Source organism: Sarcophilus harrisii, chromosome 3, assembly GCF_902635505.1.
Source record: "Sarcophilus harrisii chromosome 3, mSarHar1.11, whole genome shotgun sequence".
Classification (NCBI taxonomy): domain Eukaryota; kingdom Metazoa; phylum Chordata; class Mammalia; order Dasyuromorphia; family Dasyuridae; genus Sarcophilus; species Sarcophilus harrisii.
Genome location: NC_045428.1, coordinates 242,914,690 through 242,935,275, shown reverse-complemented (window position 1 = coordinate 242,935,275; position 20,586 = coordinate 242,914,690). Strand labels below are relative to the sequence as shown.

Below are 20,586 nucleotides of genomic sequence, written 5' to 3'. Positions count from 1 at the left end.
TCTGTCTCAGTGGAGGGAATTCCTACACTAACAAAAAACATGGGTTTTTTATCATTGGTAAATGTCACAGCAGCCATCGAAGTAACCTGGAAAGTGGGACCATGGAGTTTTTAACTAACCAGGAAATTGCCTATTATTTCCCAACAATTGTTACTGGATAAATTCAAGCGCAGCAGTGAATTTTGTTGCTTGGACTCTGTAATACAGCCTCTCAGCTGGGCTTCTGTCACCAGGCAGAATGCTGAGAAATGGGACCTAGTCCCTAGCCTTAAACTCCAGCCATTGAATCTTTTGCCCCTTAAGGTAGGTTGTTTATTCCTCTACCTTCTCTTCTTTCTTCATTCCGTTTTGTGAACTCAACAGGAGACTCATCAACTACTCAAGTGACACAGCTATCTGATGTTTTGGGCAGAGGCAACAGTAAAAACAAGTTCATTAATGGCAACACTAACACAGCTGGAGGTGATCAGGCACTAGAAATCATCCAAAAGCACAGCCTCTTACCATAAAGTTCATCTACCATCAACTCCCATGTAACTTGCTTTATTTGAGTCATAGCTTCTTTGATTGCCAATTAGTCAGGCATTATCTGTGGCCTTAGAAGGTGGTAGGGGTGTGACAGGTAATGCTAATGCTATCAGAAGCACTAAACTGGAGAATATTGCTTTCTCATTCTCTGTTTTAACATATCAATGGATAATATATATTATTATGGTGAATAATAATATTACATATTGCTGTGTTATATTATTATTATATATAACATTATATTATTAAGGAGTCAGTATGATGTAGCAGGAAGAATACCGGATTTGAAATCAAGTAAATCCCAAGATTTACTATCTCTAAATCTCATTTCCCTTACCTGTGAAATGAATGATTTTTATTAAATGGTCTCTCCAGTTCTAAATCTATGCTCCTCTAATCAATCAGTTAATAAACATTAAATACCTATTGTGTATCAGGCACAATATTGGATAAAGAGGATTAAAAGTCAAAAATGAAATAGTTCCTGTCTCCAAGGAACTTATATCCTTTAAAAGAGAAAACATGTATAAAAACAAAATAATTTAGAGTGGAGAAAAATTAGGAGTTGGGGATGTAGAATTAGTATCTGGGAAATCAATTTCATCTCTTGTGGAATTTAGGTGGTACCTGAACAAGGAGAAAGCTGTTTTGCCTGGACTTTTGAAATCATGAAAAAGAGTAATTTAAAATATAGCTGGGGAAGGTGAGTGGGAGCTAGGCTATAGAGATGTCTAAATGTCAAAAAGAATAGTTTGTAGTTGATCATAGAGCTGATAGGGCAATAGGTAATTATAATAATGGCAAACGCACACATTACTCAGTATTGTTACCAAGAAAATAATAATTTACTTTATTCAGAATGCAAAATGATACTGTTAAAAGATTATGAACTATTATTAACGTCTTTGCTAAGAAGAATTTTTTTTATTTATTCATATACAGGCTTAACCTGTTGCAAATGATCTCAAAAGAAGGCCCAAGACAGAACAATTTAGCTTTGCTCAATGAATCTAAAAGAGTTATGTTTATATTTACATGCAATGAAAAAAAATCTAAAAATAAAGTCATATTCTTGAAGGGTGCAGTAGGCTTTAAAAAGAACAATCACTACATTAACATGCCATTAATTCTGGAAATATCTTCCTTCCATATCATCTTGACCTGGTAACACTGTTTCCTAATTTGAGAATTTCTGTTTCTAACTTTTTTATGTATAAAACTTCATTTGCTTTGCTTACATACAGTACTTATCTAAGACTTATTGTGAACATTTTCATGAAATTTCCAAGTTAAAAAAAAAAAATCTCAGGGATCATCTAGTCTAACTTATGCAAGAACTAGAATTTCCCTGACAAGGGTACCATTGCACAATATCTCCAGTAGATAGAAACTCACTCTCCAGGTGAGCCATTCATAGCTATAATTGTTAGGAAAATTTCCCTTATATCAAAACCTAAATAAACTTTTACAACTGATCAAATAGTTTTTTTTTTAATTTTCATAGCCAAGTAGAATCCCAATACTTTTTGACAGTCTTTTAATTACTTAAACATCTCTCATTCTCCAACCTCTCTGTGCTCCCAATTCTCTAGCCAAAATATCCCCATTTCCTGTGACTGAACTTTATATGGCAAGAACTCAAAGCTTCAAACCTTCTCACAGTTGCACCAGCCATCTTCCTGTTTCCTCCCTCCCCTTCACCTCATAGAATCTCTCACTTCAAGCTACCATCTTGTACAAGAAATTTTTACCAATTTCCTTAACTGTTGGTTACCTCCTTCCCTAATTACCCAGTGATTAACCACCTTACACGTTGTATTCATTTGTGCACACCTCCACACCCCCACATACACCATACCACAGTCTTCCTTGAGAAAATATTAGGTCTGTAAAAAGCCATAATTTTTTCCCCACTTTTTTGTCTTTGTGTCTCTAGTATGTAGGACAGTGCCATGCTATAGATAATCAATGCATAACTGTTGGTTAACTATTTGATTATTCCTGGTTACCATTTTGGATACTTCTCAGTTGATCAGTTTTTCATATCTGAAATGCAGCACCCAGAACTGAACACAATATTCTAGATGTTGTCTGATTAGGATTGAACAGGGCAGGATCATCACCATCCTCATCCTAAACTATATGCCTCTGAATTCATTCTAATATAGCATATGCTTTTTTGTCTGCTCTCACACTGGTTGACTCTTTGCTATGATGTCAGCATCTATATGCTGACACCATTCACTTGAAACTATTCTCTTCACAATTACCAATGATCAATCTTTGTCTCTGTCTCTCTCTGTGTCTCTCTGTCTCTGTCTCTCTTTGTCTCTGTCTCTTGTCTCTCTCATTTTCTCTCTGTATCTCTCTTTCTCTCTCTGTCTCTGACTTTGTCTCTCTTTCTCTCTCTTTGACACCTGAGGTTAGGTGACTTGTCTAGGGTCACATAGCTAGAAAGTGTTAAGTTTCTGAGACCAGATTTGAACTCACATCCTCCTGACTCCAGCTCTATCAACTGCACTACCTAATTGCTGCTCTCCAATCATTTCTTAAGTTTTAAATCTAATGATCATTTCCTAATCTTTATCCTTGTTCTCTGTCCCCACTGCTGATTACCTTTTTTGAGGAATTCTTCCTAATCTCTGGGTTTTGATGATTCTTCTTTCTCTTTATAACTAACTACTTAGTCTCCTGTGCCAGATCTTCAACCCTGATGTGTCCCTCTAATTTTTGGTATCTTCCATCCTCTGTCTTATTCCTTCTTTTTTTTCCTTTTTATACTGTCCCTCTTGGTAGTCACAGATTCAGTCATCTCTATATAGATGACTAATAGGTATTCAGGGAATTTAGTCTCCCCTAAACTCTTATCTTGTATCATTGCCTCTTAGACATTTCTAACTAGATGCCCCACAGACATCCCAGACTCAACACATCCAAAGTGGATTTTATTGTCTTCACCCCACTCCCCACAGTCTATTCTAAATTTCTCTCTCTCTATTGAAACATCATTATCCTTTCAGTCACCCAGAAGTTTATCTTTGACTTCTTACCCTCACCCATATATATCTAAGTCCCCAAATCTTCTTGTTTTTCTCTACAATATCTTTTGTACATTTCTGATTCACTCTATTCACCAGCTTCTCTAGCTTATGCTCTAATCATCTCTAGCCTGGATTACTGAAATAGCTTCCTAATTGGTCTCCTTGCCTCATGTATGGGGAGAGCACCATTCTGATTCATCGACCACACAGCTGCTAAAGTCATTTCCCTAAAACACAGGTGCAGTGATCATGTTACTCCCTTACTCAGTAAACTCCAGTGGCTTCCTATTTCCTCTGGAATCAAATATAAACTCCTATGTCTGGCATTTAAAACTCTTCATAAATGGCCCCTTCTGCCTTTCCAGTGTTTTCACAGCTGCTTCTCTCCATGAATTTTCTGGTTCAGGCACACTGTTCTATTTTTCCTCACGTGAGATGTGTCATCTCTTGGTCGTGACACAGCATGCCTCTGGACTGGCTGTCTCCCATGCCAGAAGGTTTTCCCTTCTCTATTCTGCCTATCAGAATCTATACTTTATTTGCCATCTGCAGGAGGGAAAAGCTCAATTCTTAACTCCAAGGTCATGAAGCTTGACCTATGAGGAAGTACCCATAATAAAAATAAGCAAGTTCATCAGGAGAAGCAGCATTGGGTGATAAATTCTATTTTGAACATCTCAAGATGAGTTGATAATGGAAAAATGTTTAACTTAGAATTATTTGGTTTGTGTTTTATTCTCTCTTTTAACTCCCATCCACCTTTGCTGGAAATACCAAAAAGCTATGAAAAAAGACTCGGAAGAGACAGAAAGAAGAAGAAAGGCCTGAGAAATCACTAATTCAGCCATAAAAAGGACAGGTGATGGGGAATTTGCTGACTTATTTTGAGAACTGGGCAGCATATTTCCTCCTCACAGAAGTGTTCCACCTTGTCTGTCTACCCCCAAGTATCTTTGGTTTTGTTATTATTGTTATGCAATTGTTTTTTAATTGTGTCTGATTTTTCACCAACCCATTTGGGGTTTTCTTGGCAAAGATACTACAATGTTTTGCCATTTCCTTCTCCAGCTCATTTTACAGATGAAGAACTGAGGTAAACAGGGTTAAATGACTTTTCCAGGGTCACACAGCTAGGAAGTGTCTGCGGCTAGATTTCATTTCAGGAAAAAGAGTCTTCCTGATTCCAGACCTGAGACCCGTGCAGTTACCCCTAAAGTAACTGCTATAAATTAATTGTATAAATATTGATTGATTGATCAGTTTGATTGATGCTAGTTGCCCTTTTGGATACTTACCAGCAGATCAATTTGTGTTTTTTAAAAGGACAAAATTATAAGAGTAACCTAACTTTCCCCACAACCATGACCCCCAATCCTCCCTCCCATGAGCTGTGGAGAAGGATTTGAGTGATTGATTAATTAACCTTTTCATGAAGTTTAGAGCTAAAATCTGTGGGATATGAGTTATCTTTTTTATAATACAGTTGCATGTGGACAAACTATCCTTTGTGCTTGCCTGTAACTGAATTTATACTAGAATTCTTGCCTCTGTACTGACTGAATTGTAAATATTGATATGCTATATGTGAGTTAACTTCTTTACCCCAACAAACTTACCACACTTACTGATTGTAGAGATTTAGTTATAGAAGTCAGCCAATCAAATATTCCCATTTCTTTTGATTTAATGATATGATGACAGCCACCACCAAGTTCAGAGAGCTCTACCAGCATTAGTATTCTATTGGAATGTGAGGTTAGTGCCAACATGGCCTAGAGCAATGCAGACAGTAAAAAAGAAAGCAAAGAATCTAGTTGTGAAGGAATGAAGGCCCCAATAGTGGCAAAGGGCACCCACTTGCTGAGTTTCCTTCAAGAGCATTTACCAAGATAGTAGTTTTCCCATCTTCGAACTTTGTTAATGACTGTTTTCCATTTGCTTGGTGTCATCCTCTCAATTCCTTTCCCAATCAAGTCACTGAAAAGTATATACTGGTAAGAATAGATATTGTCAATAGACCGCAAACAAAATTCTTTCCTGTTGTTGATGATAAACCATTTCAGAGAAGACCAGGCAGAATCTAAAGGATTTAGGTAATTGTAAGGGGATGGAAGAGGAAGAAGCTCATGTCCACTAGCTTTGGCTATCTTGGGACAACAGGAAATGCTGGTTAAATCAATAACTGATGGCTGAACTTCTTTATTCTCTGTGACTTCATCCTGCTTTCTGTCATTTACTTGTTTTTTCTCTCTGACCACAATGACACACTTTCCATAGTTCTTTTTCACCACATTGCAGAATTCAAGAAAAAGACCCTCTTCCTGTCTGGTACACAGCTCATCTCTTAGGAACATTCGGTATTTCCAAGGAACCCATCCTTGACTGCTTCCAGCATGTACGACACTCCATATAGGGTTACGTGTGAAGTTTTCATCCCCCACGTTTTCTCCTGTGACGAGATGTTCAGGAATATCTGTTTCCCCTAAAAATATGGTTTTAAATCCATCAGATTGTAGGCTTCTTAGACTTTTTATATACTGGATACATTGCTTCTTCACAATGCTATCAAAGTGGTTCCTGTGAATGATATGTCTTAAGAGAGGATTTGCAAAGTAGAGCATGGTGGTTTCTTAAGTGTTAGAGAAAGGTTGCATGGTTACATCTTCAGAGACTTGGTAAGTATGGGATTATGATGACCTCATAATGGCCTTTATTACTGCCGCATCATTTCCAAGACTCAAACACCATTGTTTTCAGAGCTCCAATAGAATGTCTTCCCAAGCATTTTAAATTCAACAGATTCAAAATCAAGCTTATTTTGCTTCCAAATACCTGTTTCTCTTAAATTTAATGGGGAGGAAGCCTTTGGTACTATTTACTCTGACTGCCATGTTTAAAATTAGAGCATCATTATCTGCTGTAATCATTTAGAAACCATGTGCTGTCAGTCCAGCCTCTGATATCTGTCACATCCAACCTTTCCTACCTGCTCCCTACCACCACCACCAACACCAACTATCCACAAGTACTATTGTAGTTTTCTAGTAAAATTTCTTGCCTCTACTCTCTGTTCCTTCTCTTTATTTTCCACATCACTTTCACAATAATCTCATGTATAAATTAATGTCTATACATATCACCCCTTAAAGAAAAAAAAAAGAGAACCCTCCCTATTTAGAGTGTAGTGGGTTGCCATATCCAAAATGAATGTGAATATGAAAACAAAAGACATAAAAGAAATATTCTAGTTAGATAGGTTCTAGGATAGTCTTTAGTGGGCACTAAATTCTGCTAAGCAAAGGTGTTTTGCTTAGCATTTAGGGAGCTGTACAATATATCTGAAGGAATTGCCTCGACAGTATTATCAAAATGATCCCTCTGAATGATATCTTAAGAGAGGAATTGAAAGCAGAGTATAATAGTTTTACCACCACAAAGGAAGAAGACCTTAGTCTATCTTTTCATTCTTACTTATGTTACTCCCTTCCCTACCCCCTGTGCTCCAAGCCAATTTACATACTGTACAACTTAACTACTGAGGCAGCTAAATGGTGAAGTGAACAGAATGGCGGACCTGGAGTCAGGAAGATTCATCTTCCCGAGTTCAAATCCAACTTTACTAGCTGTGTGACTCTGGGCAAATCATTTAATCCTGTTTATCTCAGTTTTCTCATTTATAAATGAACTAGAAAAGGAAATGGTAAACCACTCCAGTATCTTTGTCAAGAAATGATGACGTCAAGCTGGTGCTTTGTGATGACTACTTTATTTTCTAGATATTTAATGAATATTCCTCTAATAATGTGTTCTAAAATTTCACCAAGAAGCAAAGTCAAGAGTATTTTGCCATATAATTTTCAGATCCCCCTCTTTTCCCTCTCTTAAAAAAATCATGACTTTTGCTTTCTCCAGTTGTGTGATACCTCTCCTATACTCAATTTGCTTCAGACATCACTGACAGTGATTTAACAATAACATCATCTATTTCTTTCAAATCCTCAAAGTGCTATTTGGTCACACCTGGTGACTTGAATTTATCAAGTGCTCTCTTATCATCTCCTTAACTTGTATTGAGTTTTAACTTCCAACCTGAATAAACCTCAATTAGGTTTTTCCTTGTTTCTCTGAATTTCTCACATTCTTTTGGTACAGTTTTCATGTTAAAATTTCATCATTTTTGTCCTGCTATTCCTAAATTAATGGGCTTCCTTTTTGTTTCTTTTTTTCTTTTATTTCCTCTCTCTCTCTTTTTCTCTTTCTCTCTCAACATAAGTTCTAAACACAAAAAAATGCTCAAGATTTCTCTTCATCTTTAACATTGCTTTCTAGTTTTGTCCTGGAGTATCATTTGTGACCAATTAAGTCACTAGAATTGTATCATAATCATCTGGTTTAACAAGTCTTACAAGGGAGGTTCTTTATTATGTCTAAGATATATGCCTTATACACAAGGCACACTTATGTTCTGTTCTGAAGACAAGTAACTGCTTTAATACTGCTCAACAGGAAGTCACTTAATAACCACTAGTGTTTCTTCTTCCTCAGACTTTTATTGGTGAAATCTCACCTGAGAGCACCTGTAGAGACACATCATTATTCCTTAGAAGACAAAGAGCTACCTCCTCCTAATAATGTCAAGCTTTCTTCTCTTTGGGAAGAGTTTCATACCTTTTACTTAGCTTCAGAGGCTCAATGATTATCATTTATAATAACATTGGGGGAGGGAATAATTTCCAACTTAATACAAATGACTAAATTTATTTAAAATTACTTTGGGGCACAGTGGTGCCACAGTGGATAGAGCACCAGCCCTGAAGTCAGGAGGACCTGAATTCAAATGTGACCTCAGACACTTAACACTGACTAGCTGTGTGACCCTAGGCAAGTCACTTAATCCCAATTACCTCAGCCTTCATATATCACTTAATCCCAATTAATGAACTATACCCAAAGGGTTATATATATATATATATATATATATATATATATATATATATAACCCTAACCCTAAACCAAAAATCATACTGCTGGTGAGTGAGTCTAGCTACAAGGCAACTAGAACTATAAAAATAAAAATTCATTTATTCATTTATGACTTCTTTGTATTGAGGACATAATGCTAACCTTAGAGACATAAGTATTCTGTCAGTCAAAAACAAATCCTGAAACCTGAAAAAATAATTTTATTATCATTTGGCTAAGAGAAGTGGAAAAAGGTGTGGATTTTCTTTTGAGTCTGTGTGGGGTTTGTATTATATAGATTAGTGATTTTCAAAGTGTGATCCAAAGAATTCTAGGGGTCTCTGAAACCCTTTCAGAAGGTCTACAGATTCATTTATAAAAATAATATATGTAAAAATATGTAATATGTAAATATCTATAAAATATAACCCATATAAACAAAAATTCTTTGGGCTGATCCTCAATAAGTTTTAATAGTATAAAGAAATACTGAGAAGAAAAGTTTGAGAACCATTATATAAATATTAAGCAAAGGTGTAAGGATAAACAGCTGGGTGGCTAGCAAGTAACTATTAGTTTATAGGAAAGGGCAATTTTCTGGTAAGGTTGCTTGAGATGTATATCAGCAAGTATGTATAAATTTATTTTGATAAAATTTGGGCAAAGCCAAAACACAAGATATTGGAGAACCCAAAACACAAACTTTTTTGGTGAACTCAAGATCTGGGTAGGCAGACACAAAACCATATCTGAGCAGGATCTAAGCATTTCTTACGGTGTCTCTGGCTTCCCTTATGTGTTTCTGATGTCAGCATCACTTCTACTGTAAGCTTTTGTAGGGAATCCTAGTGAGGAATCCCAGTGAGTCTCAATTATGCCTTTATGTAAATTTGTTTGCTGAAAACTTTGGAACATGCTCCCAGTTATCTAATAGATTTCAGGAAACATTAGGAAAATTGGCCATCTCCCTGGTCCCTTGATTAATTAACATTCTTTATGATAAGTCTGTGTTTATCCTGGAAATCTGACCAGTGCCTGGAGTAAACATAATCCTCCTAAAGGAATAAACAAATATTCTTTTTGATGGGACCTCTTGTGATAGAGCATTCCTTGTACCTGAGGGGAGGCTGCTATGTCTCAAGGGTCATGTATCAACTGAGAATATTTAGCATGGTGCCTTCTTTGTTCTTAGACTATTAAATCCTCTTAGTGGAAAGGGACTTGGAGAACTCAATTAGGAGGTTGGGTACCCCTTGCCTAGCAAAGCTTCCCATTCAAGACTCTTGATAGCTATAACCCAGGTTCTTCTAGCTATTGGAATTCAGAAATTGACGTTTCCTTGTAGTAGTGATGATGTAGGTTGTATGTTGTCTATTGTCTATTTATTATATTATCTTGGTGGTCACAGTGTTTGTTAATTGTACATTAATTTTATGCTATAATTTTTCTCTTATATCCTGTTTAAATCAAGGTTCTGAGGAGTAATAAATTTCTGTATTTCACCTTTTTAAGTCTGTGCCTGTTGAATGTGAAATCCTCTGAACTTAGTTAATCCTACAGCCTTGAAGTAGATCATTTCCAGTCATACAAAATTAGGTTAAAATAATATAAATAAATAATAAATTGTTTTCCCCACTATACCTATAAATAGGATGAAATTGGGTTATTTTGACCCAAGACCTTGCCAGACCCTACCAGATGTAAGATGTGAGAGAAAGCCATACATGATTTGAGAGAGCAAGACAGAGAACATTGCTATTACTGCTTTTTTTTCTTTCATTCATCTGGAAAGATCTAAAGACATAAGAAAAATAACAGATTTGGAGAACAGATAGAGAAGAGAAAACATAAGAATAATTGAGCTACCTGAAAGGTACAACCAAAAAAAGTTGATATAATAACAGAATAAATAATTAAAGACAATTGTCCTTAAATAAGTGGTCATTTTCAACAATGAGATGAGTGTTCCAATGATCTTGTGATGAAGAGAGCCACATATATCTAGAGAGAGGACTGTGGGAACTGAGAGTGGATCATAATATAGTATTTTTGCTCTTTTGGGTTGTTGTTTGCTTGCATTTTGTTTTACTTCTCATTTTTTTTCTTTTTTGATCTGATTTTCCTTGTGCAGCATTATAATTGTAAAATATGTATAGAAGAACTGCATATGTTTACTATTTTGGATTACTTGCCAGGGGAGGCAGTGAGGGGAAGAGGTGGGGGAGAAATTTGGAACACAAGAGTCAACATTAAAAACTTGTTCATGCATTATGTTTTGAAATAAAAAGCTTCAGTAAAGTAACAAAATTAATAAAAAAGAAAAATAAAGTAGTATCACTTTACTACCTGTTAGTGAAATAACCAAGAGAAATTAAGCATAGAGGAGGGATCCCTCTAAAGATCTTACAGCCATACCCATTTACTTTGAGCCTAATTAAGTCATGTGCAATTATTATCTTTCTTTCTAGGATCCCTACAATTCTTCTGCACTTCCTGAGGATTGGTCTTTGCTCTACCTGAGTTCCAGTGTTAGTCTCTATCTTCCAATAGAAAAGCCAGTTTTGATTGGTCGAGGTCCAATCCTATTAACAATATAAACGTACCATATCCATCCATGACTCTGCCATATGTTTTTTTCAAAACTTGTTCTGGCTGAAGCTGAGCAGAGGAAAACAAGTTATTATCTCCTTCCCTGGCCATTTCAAGGAGTTGTCAGCTGATAATTATGATATTATCAAGAAAGACTAAGTATACAGACTCAGAGCTATAATACTGTTAGCTTTCTAAGACTTTAAGTTGAGGAGGAGGTACCCAACAGCATAGAAAAAGAAAGTTTTCTTATTCAAAAGTTTCCTGTACAAATAAAATAGGAAGAATTGCTTTTAGACTAGATGGCTAAAGTGCTTATCCCTCTATTCCCTCAGGGAATCCTCTCAGCTTCAGATATATCCCATACTCCCCTCCCCAGTCCTAGGGGAGCCTGACTCTCTAGAAAGAGAATCTAGGCCTTTTTCTTGTTCTCTTTGACTTTTTTTTTTATTATTTGTCTTTTTTTTATACACTTCTACCTCAAATCTCTGAGGAAAATTTCTTAAAACCCTAATAATTTGGTTCATGTCTGATGTCTCCTGGAAATAGGATGAGGGAAGAGGTATAGAAAGGTACTTAGATGACAGGAAAAAATAATGACGAATGTTGGAGGGGATGCAGAAAAACTGGGACACTGATGCATTGTTGATGGAGTTGTAAATGAATCCAACTATTCTGGAGAGCAATCTGAAATTATGCCCAAAAAGTTATCAAACTGTGCATACCCTTTGATCCAGCAGTGCTACTACTGGGCTTATACCTCAAGGAGATACTAAAGAAGGGAAAGGGACCTATATGTGCCAAAATGTTTGTGGCACCCCTGTTTGTAGTGGCTAGAAACTGGAAAATGAATGGATGCCCTTCAATTGGAGAATGGTTGGGTAAATTGTGGTATATGAATGTTATGGAATATTATTGTTCTGTAAGAAATGACCAGCAAGATGAATACAGAGAGGCTTAGAGAGACTTACATGAACTGATGCTAAATGAAATGAGCAGAACCAGGAGATCATTATATACTTTAACAACGATACTGGATGAGGATGTATTCTGATGGAAGTGGATTTCTTTGACAAAGAGAAGATCTAACTCAGTTTCAATTGATCAGTGATGGACAGAAGCAGCTAAACCCAAAGAAAGAACACTGGGAAATGAATGTAAACTGTTTGCATTTTTTTTCTTCCCAGGTTATTTTTACCTTCTGAATCCAATTCTTCCTTTGCAACAAGAGAACTGTTAGGTTCTGCACACATATATTGTATCTAGGATATACTGTGACATATTTAACATGTATAGGACTGCTTGCCATCTGGGGGAGGGGGTGGAGGGAGGGAGGGGAAAAATCAGAACAGAAGTGAGTGCAAGGGATAATGTAAAAAATTACCCTGGCTATTAAATTAAAAAAAAAAGAAAAAAGAGCAAAAAAAAAAATTACCCTGGCATGGGTATATATGGGTTATAATTATTTTAAAAAATAAATAAACTTATAGAAGAAAAAAAAGGTACTTAGTGTAAATAAATTCAGTTGAGGACAGCTATTTTATTTCTTCCACACAAGAAAAGCTAAAAAACACAAAGACTTATAGATTCACATTGATAAAAGAGTTAAACAAGCATAAATGTGATGCTAACTTTTCTCATATTCTTCCAGGAGGTTGAAATTTAACATTAAAATATGAGATGGTTTGTGGGACTGCTGAATAAACAATTTGCATTTCATCTCGACTCTGCTGTGAACAGCTCCCTCAAGGTCCATGTCTTCTGGTATGCCTAGACAAGAGTGGAACTCTTCCCCTTGTCCATGGTCATTTTCTTTGATGCAAAAATTCTCCTGATGTCAAGTCAGCTCTGACTGAGGGACCTCAGATCTTCAGACCTCTTAAACTAACAATATTGCTTCTGGGGTTGCCTGCACCCAAAAGTACTGCTCAGTCACTAGGAAAAGAATATAAAGCAAAAGAGGCAGTTGAGGTTCAAAAGTCCAGATGTAGATTTGTTTAAGTCAGCACAGGTGGTATTTGCCATGTGATTTCAGTTTACTTTTTCTGCTGGAGTTGGGAAAGGGTAGTTTATTTTCTACCCCTCATGGGAAGCCCAAGCAAGGAAAGCTACTTGTCATACACTGAGTCAAAAGAAAAGAGACAAAAAAGGCTTTTTAAAGTACATTGAGTAGGTTACTTCTGGTTATCTGCCATATCTTTGAAAAAGTATTCCCACTACTTTGGCCAGTCATTATGGAGTGGAGTACAAAGAGACACCCCTCTTACTTCCATTCCCCAAGGTTTGTTTAATCATCCCAAATAAATAAGCCCTTAGCTTGAGACACAATTTCCCAGAAATGACCAACATTCAGGTTCAATAGTCATTGGAGTGTGCTATTTAATGCTTGTCTCAGACTTCTTGGTTATCTTTCTGTTTAGGGTTAAAAGATGCTGTTTCCCTGCTTTGGTCTCAGGCTCACCTAGATCTGTTCCAGGGCATCATTATTAATTGTCAAGTGCTGAAACACAGCCATGAATTGAAAAATAAAGCATCTTTAATTGAGGTAACGGGTAGCAAAACTGCCACCCCAAAGGATGTCCCTGAGAGCAGAGCATAATGGATTTATCATTAATAAAATAATTATATATGTCAAATATAAGAATTGGATTCAGAATTTCCTGACCTTTCATGTTTATATTTGAATTTTCTAAATATATCAACCTGGAATTATTTAATCTACATCACAAGACAAATATAGGTGATAAACTGAGAAAGTTCCTTGCTTTTCTGGAACTTGAATTTGAGGTGAAGAATGAAATAAATGAACACTAAAAGTTAAATGATGGTGGAATTTATGCCAATTTATAGCCTACGTAACTGTTGACAGATATCAAATTCATAACTAAAAGGACTAATTTTACAAATCAGATCCTCATAGATTTTCCTTACCTATTGTTGGTAAAATATCTACTTTATACAAGGTAAGGAACAGCAAGGAATATGGAAAAATGCAAATTCTCTGGTCTATAAATTTCTAATTTGATGTTTTTATCAGAGCTATAAGTTTTGAGCTAACTCTCAATATCTGACCTGGTTATTGGTCAAGCAAACTTGAAGTGTATTAAGATCTATTTTGTAAGAGATTCTAACAGAAAAAGTAATATTTGTGGGTGGCCTGAATTGGAGGAGCAAATCAGCTGAGAAGCTGATCTGAGATACCACCAGACCAGAGGACTACATTAAGAGATGTTAGAAACCTAACAATTTTATGAGATATCCACACCCTAAAATATGATGAATTGATAAAATGGACAAATGGGACTGAATTATTACCTTTCCCTTTTGCTTCTAATGAAATAAACTCTTCCCTTTTTACTTCTTCCTAATATTCCTTTGTTCTGAATTCTATTTTGTTCTGCTTGCTTGCTGAAGGTTTTGTCAATGAATTGATCAATCTCTCTCTCCTTTCCCCATATTATTGACTGTTATACCAATTAGTGATTCATTAAGAAAACTTTGCCTTCTCAGAATCAAAACAGGGAATGATAGAAAATTGTTGATATAATTGTTAATATAATAACGGAAAAATGTTAATACCAAATGTTACTTGTTACTCCCTTAAAGATTCTAGTAATGTCAGAATTTCAGTAATATCTTTACATTCCTACTCTTAACATTCTTGATTCAGTTGAGCTGAACCCTAAGTCCTTCCCACCCAGAGGAACCTAAGTTTAAGCTTTAACTCAGTCTCTTTTTCTTGCCCCTTTCCACTGGTATTCATAGCATGAACAGCAGAACAGCCAGTATAAAGTGGTTTTCCTTGCCTGGATTGTCCAGGGCCACTGGGATCCTATGATTACATCTTGCTACTTCATAATACCTCTTCTCCCTCTCCTCCTAAAGGTATGAGAAACTTTTGCATGGGTCTTGAAGTTGGGAAATTCATTGTGCTTTGCACTCATGAGACATCCCATAGAGTGGCAGGTTTATTATCCTATTATCTCAATTAAAAATGTTTTATTCCTCAATTCATGGCTTTGATTTATTTTAAGACTGGACAAATTCATACTTAATGAGCTGGTTTGGTGTGTTTATCTTGAAACTCTTTTTTTTAGCTCAGTTGTGAGATTTGGATAATAAATATCTTCCAAGCGCTTTTCATTCTGGAGGATATTGCTGGCCAACAAAAAGAAAAATATGATGCCATATATACCAAAGATGGTAAGTATATACCAAATAGCACTTGTCCCATCTGGAAATTTCAAGGCTCTGGTGGAATTAGTATGATTCTTTTCTTCTATGAAATTCTTAGTCAAATGCTGCAGTATAGTGTTGGCTTGGGTTTTGTTTGAAGCAATTTGAGGGATCCATTCAGTCACTAGAAAAGATAGAGACTGAAATGAGTTTATTTCTTTGCCTATAATTTAATGACATCTATATCAAATAATTTCTTGTATGGAATGGTTGGTATACTTTCTTTAGGGGGGATCAAGAAGCAGAAAAAGAGCATGTGGCTTATTATTCCATTTTATAGATAGAAAATGGAAGCACTGGTAGATTTAGGGATATGTTTAAGGTCACAAAGAAGACATGGCCATTGTGAACACAACTCTCTTTTCACTCTGTTATTACATACACACACATATGCACACATATACACACAAATGCATGTGCACAGCATTTTTCCCTCTAGGAGTAAGCCCATTCATTGCCTACTTATGAATTCTCCTGTCTTAAGACCCCTCTCCAATGGCACACTCCACAGATTAATGGAAGAAAAACAATTTTGGTTCTAACTTAATTCACTACTAAGAATCATTTATTTCATTTTGATTCTGTGGGAATTTTCCCACAGAAATTTTTAGAGGAAAATATTGTTCAGATGGCAAATAACCTAACAAGCATAGATGTTATCAGAACAATATTTTCAAATGAGCCAGTAATACTTGATTTTGAGCAATATTAGAAACAGGAGAGTCAGTATAGAGTATTGTAAAGAAATATTCAGGGACAGAAATAGATATACTAGACAGATTGTAGTCTAATTGTTTAAAACCCATAGTAAAAATAATAGGCTTTTAATGAATGCTTGTTATGTAACCTTTTTATTTAAAACAAACAAACATACAAGAAGTTGATGTTGGACTCAGTAAGGGGATGATGTACAGTATGCAGTATATCCACACAGACAATAAAGTTAATTATGTGCTTATTTAATAAGACAAGATGTGGAATACATCACTTTTCACATATACAATTGGCTAATGAATATCTACCTTTCTCTCAAAACAGCAACAACAACCAACTCATGAAAGTACACTGGATTTCCCATAACACCTCTGTGTGTAAAAACCCAAAATAATGAAAAGGAAAAGAAAAAAAAATGTCCAATCACTTATTGCTTGCTGCATGCTTTTCTTTCCAGTTATCTTACAATATATAATTACTTATAATATATTTTATATATATATATTTTTTTTCCTGAGGCATTTAGGGTTGTGACTTGCCCAAGGTCACACAACTAAGAAGTGTTAAGTGTCTGAGACTAGATTTGAACTCAGGTAGGACTGGTATTCTATCCACTGCGCTGCCTAGCTGCCCCTGGGATATATATATATATATATATATATATATATATATATATATATATATATATATATATATAAATAAATTTAAAAAATTATATATATATGTATATATATAATTTTTTAAATTTATTTTTTAATTAAAGCTTTTTATTTTCAAAAACACTTGCATGGACAATTCTTCAACATTAGCCCTTGCAAAACCCTGTGTTCCAATTCCCCCCCCCCCATTCCTTCATGCCCACCCCTAGATGGCAAGTAGTCCAATATATGTTAAACATGGTAGAAAGGAGATACATACACACACACATATATTAAGAACAAGTCTAAGGAACACTCTTAACACAAACAGAGATGCCTTATATACTAAATTCTAATGTTAAAGTCAGGTCATTCTTCACAGGTTAAATTACCTCAATACTGATGATAATAATATAAAATAATTACCTTTCTTATGCTTAAAAAGCAAAATATCAATTCAAACAAATTCATAGGATTAACAACTGGAAGAAACTTTAAATTTTTTTTTGGCCAGTATTCTTGAAATATAGAGACTTGTCCAGAGTCACACAAGTTATTAAAAACAAAGATGAGATTCTAACCAGGTCTTCGGATTTAGTCCTTCTAGGCCTTCCACTATATCATTTACTAAATTCTAAACTAATGCTATATTGTACATGCGAAGTAACTTGCAATTTGTTCCTTGTGTCACATACTATTTATAATATATACCAACAATAACATTGTTGATAATAACAATATAAGGGGAAAAACCTCCAATCAATGTCCCCTTAAGACATAAGTAAAAACATTTACATTCCATGTCTGAATATTTTTCCCTAGCCAGATTCTCTTTTGAAGTTGAGGTTGAGCAATAACAGTAAGACAAGAAGATTGAAGAGTGATTTGTTCTTCTTTTCTCTTGTGAATAATTGCATTACAATAGTTTCCTGAGCAAGAAATAAAATGATATTTCTAGAAGCAGTTCATCAAGTGACTAGATATGTTTGCATAATCAGAAGTCTCAAAGTAAAATACCATTCTTCACTCTACAGAAGGAACACAGCTTTCCCCCTCTAAGTCTGAACTAAGCCAGAAAGAAAAAAAATAATGTTAGAACCTACTTGTTTCCAGCCATCCAAAGTCTTATCCTCAGGTTTTAATGACGTGAAGTTATTCTCAACATGGGAATGCCAGACTTTATAACCAGGATGTTTCCTGAAATTCCTCAGTTCAACACCTGTCCAGAGGTGTGGCAAAGAAGCCACGCCCTTTTGCATAGATTAGGAAACTCCAAATATTCAAACATAATGCTACTGGTGCCATGAAAAGGAAGAAAATCAGAACACATCTGAACAAATGAAGAGGAAGGGAAGAAGGGAGAAATTAAAGCAGGAGGAAGGAAGGAAAGAATGTGGCTTCAGAGCACTGACTTCATAATCAAAGGACTCAGGTTTATATCACCTGTCACAGTAATGCGCAATATAAGTTGGGAAAGATGTTTGCATGGAATGTGGAGTTTGATAAGCAGGGGAAATGATTTCAGTTTAATCCGTCTTGCAGAATGGCTTAAAGAGTAACTCTAAGACACAGCTATTCCCCCACTCATTTGCCCTGTCTCATTTGCCTCACACTACAAATATACTTAGCTTTTACCTATTCTAGGACATATGACCTTACCTTCATATATAATCACTCTCATTTGCTCTCTATCTTCCACAATGTTAGATTTCTAAAGTTGTCTATACCATCCACCTATTTCTGAATTTTTTATGATCATTAATTGGCACTATTGACTACCCTTTCTTAATCTCAACTGAGAATTACAAGATCATTTAGTCCAATATCCCTAATCAATAAGCCAGAAAAATAAGTCCCAGAAAGCTCTTTTTTTAAACCAAAGTCATACAGCTAGAAAGTCATAGAGACGGGATATTCAAAACACTTATTGTTCATGTGTCCCTGAGCAAGTCATGCAAGTTACTCTCAGTTTCAATTTCATTATCTACAAAATGGGGATAATAATAGTATCTATTCATATTACTTATTTTCTTCCTCAGTCAGGAAAAAGCTACTATCAGATGAAAGAAAGAAAGGGAAAAAAGGAAGGAAGGAAGAAAAAGAAAGAAAGAAAGAAAGAAAGAAAGAAAGAAAGAAAGAAAGAAAGAAAGAAAGAAAGAAAGAAGGAAGGAAGGAAGGAAGGAAGGAAGGAAGGAAGGAAGGAAGGAAGGAAGGAAGGAAGGAAGGAAGGAAGGAAAGAAAGAAAGAAAGAAAGAAAGAAAGAAAGAAAGAAAGAAAGAAAGAAAGAAAGACAAACAGACTGGTAGACTTGAAACTCAGTGTCAGGGCAGTTTAGGGCCATTGTTGACTTTCTGTATAAACAAAATATTGTTGACTTAAGGACACTTTGATGGGGTTATTATTTTCTTATAGCTGTGAATCAAACCCTTGATAAAGATAAAACTCCCTTGTACAAGTGTTCTTGTAATGGAAAGAAAAAGTCTAGTTGCAATGATACAAGGAAAATAAGTACTATTATTCAATGACAAAAGTGTCTTTTTACCTTCAATAAGGCACACTCGCTATTTAAGAGGCTAAGGAAACTTAGAAAAGGTTAAGAGGTAACTAGACATGAAGTAGGAATCATTATGCATTGTCTTTAATACTAGATATATATTATTGGTGCATGCTTATTTAATAATGGAATTGTACAACTCATATCATACTAAAAGGCCAGGGATTTCTTGCTGATGTGTGCAAATTGCAAAACTTATTCAAATTTTCTGGTTCAATCTAGATAAACACTGACTTAAAGTCATGTAAGCAAGTCATTCACATAGCAAATATTTGACTGAATCATTAGAAATAGTAGAAAATTATTTAATATCCCCACTAAATCCTTACCTTTTGTTACATGATTAAAGGCAATTCCTACTGAAGAAAGCTCCAGCTTAATTTGTCCCATAAAAAATTAGTATATGTATGGTGGTCTTCTAAATTTTGTACAGTTATAATTTGGAATAAAATTTCCATTTAATCATTGTCAATATGTATACATATATACTTAATTGTGTAAATAGCCCTATGTATGTGCATATATGTACATACCTACATATACATACATACCTACATATGTATTTATGTATGTGAATGCTTCAAGGACCTATAATTTCATCAATGTGGAAACTCCTTCCACCAGGGTATAACCAGTCATCCATTACTTGTAGACTTATAGAATTGTCTAAGGCTCAGAGAGTTTAAGTTATGCTTCCATACTCCAAGTATCTGAGTTAAGATTTACACTAAGCTTTTCTTAAGTCCAATACCAGCAAAATATTCACCACAATATAATGCTAACTCTAAATATACATGTACACACTCATACCCACATCTACACACCATAAAAACAGACATGTTGGCCAACTGTGAAATACCCTTTCCCACGAAGGGGCCCCAAGGTTCAGGTGCAAGTAAATCTTGGAAGAGCATGGCTCCAAAGAGAAGGGTCAAGCTATTTCTTGAACTCTCTGGCTTTTGAAGCCCTGACTATGGAGTTCTGGGGATCATTACTTTAAAAATGTTAGATTTGGCTTCCACCTAGGGCAACCTCAAAAAGGAGTATATGCAATGTAGACCAGGTGTTGGACAACTATTTATTTCCTCTTCACAAAAGAAATGCAAAAACCACAAAAGATTTATAAGTATAGATTAGCAAAGTCTTAAAAACATGAGGTAATAATCTATAATTTTTTTCTCATTCTCTTCAGAAGCCAAACTTAAAACATCAAAACATGAAAAAAAAATATCTTTATAGGACTGCTGAATGGTCATTTCATCTTGATTCTGCATTGTGTGAAAAATTTTGCAAAATTCTATATTTTTGAACAAACCAGCACAGA

The 20,586-nt window shown here is 35.3% G+C and overlaps 2 protein-coding genes across 2 annotated transcripts; both read right to left on the bottom strand.

Moving 5' to 3' along the window:
- Nucleotides 1-5,235: 5,235 nt before the first annotated feature.
- Nucleotides 5,236-6,254, bottom strand: FAM243A (family with sequence similarity 243 member A). The gene has a single exon (XM_003764299.3). It carries the CDS (start codon nucleotides 6,188-6,190, stop codon nucleotides 5,441-5,443), a length of 750 nt encoding a protein of 249 aa, XP_003764347.1. The 5' UTR covers nucleotides 6,191-6,254; the 3' UTR covers nucleotides 5,236-5,440.
- Nucleotides 6,255-15,182: 8,928 nt separating this feature from the next.
- On the bottom strand, nucleotides 15,183-20,176 carry SMIM34A (small integral membrane protein 34A). Its single transcript, XM_031961267.1, has 2 exons — nucleotides 20,077-20,176; nucleotides 15,183-15,480 (listed from the first exon to the last, which is right to left on the bottom strand). Exons 1-2 carry the CDS (start codon nucleotides 20,174-20,176, stop codon nucleotides 15,194-15,196), a joined length of 387 nt encoding a protein of 128 aa, XP_031817127.1. The 3' UTR covers nucleotides 15,183-15,193.
- Nucleotides 20,177-20,586: the final 410 nt, after the last annotated feature.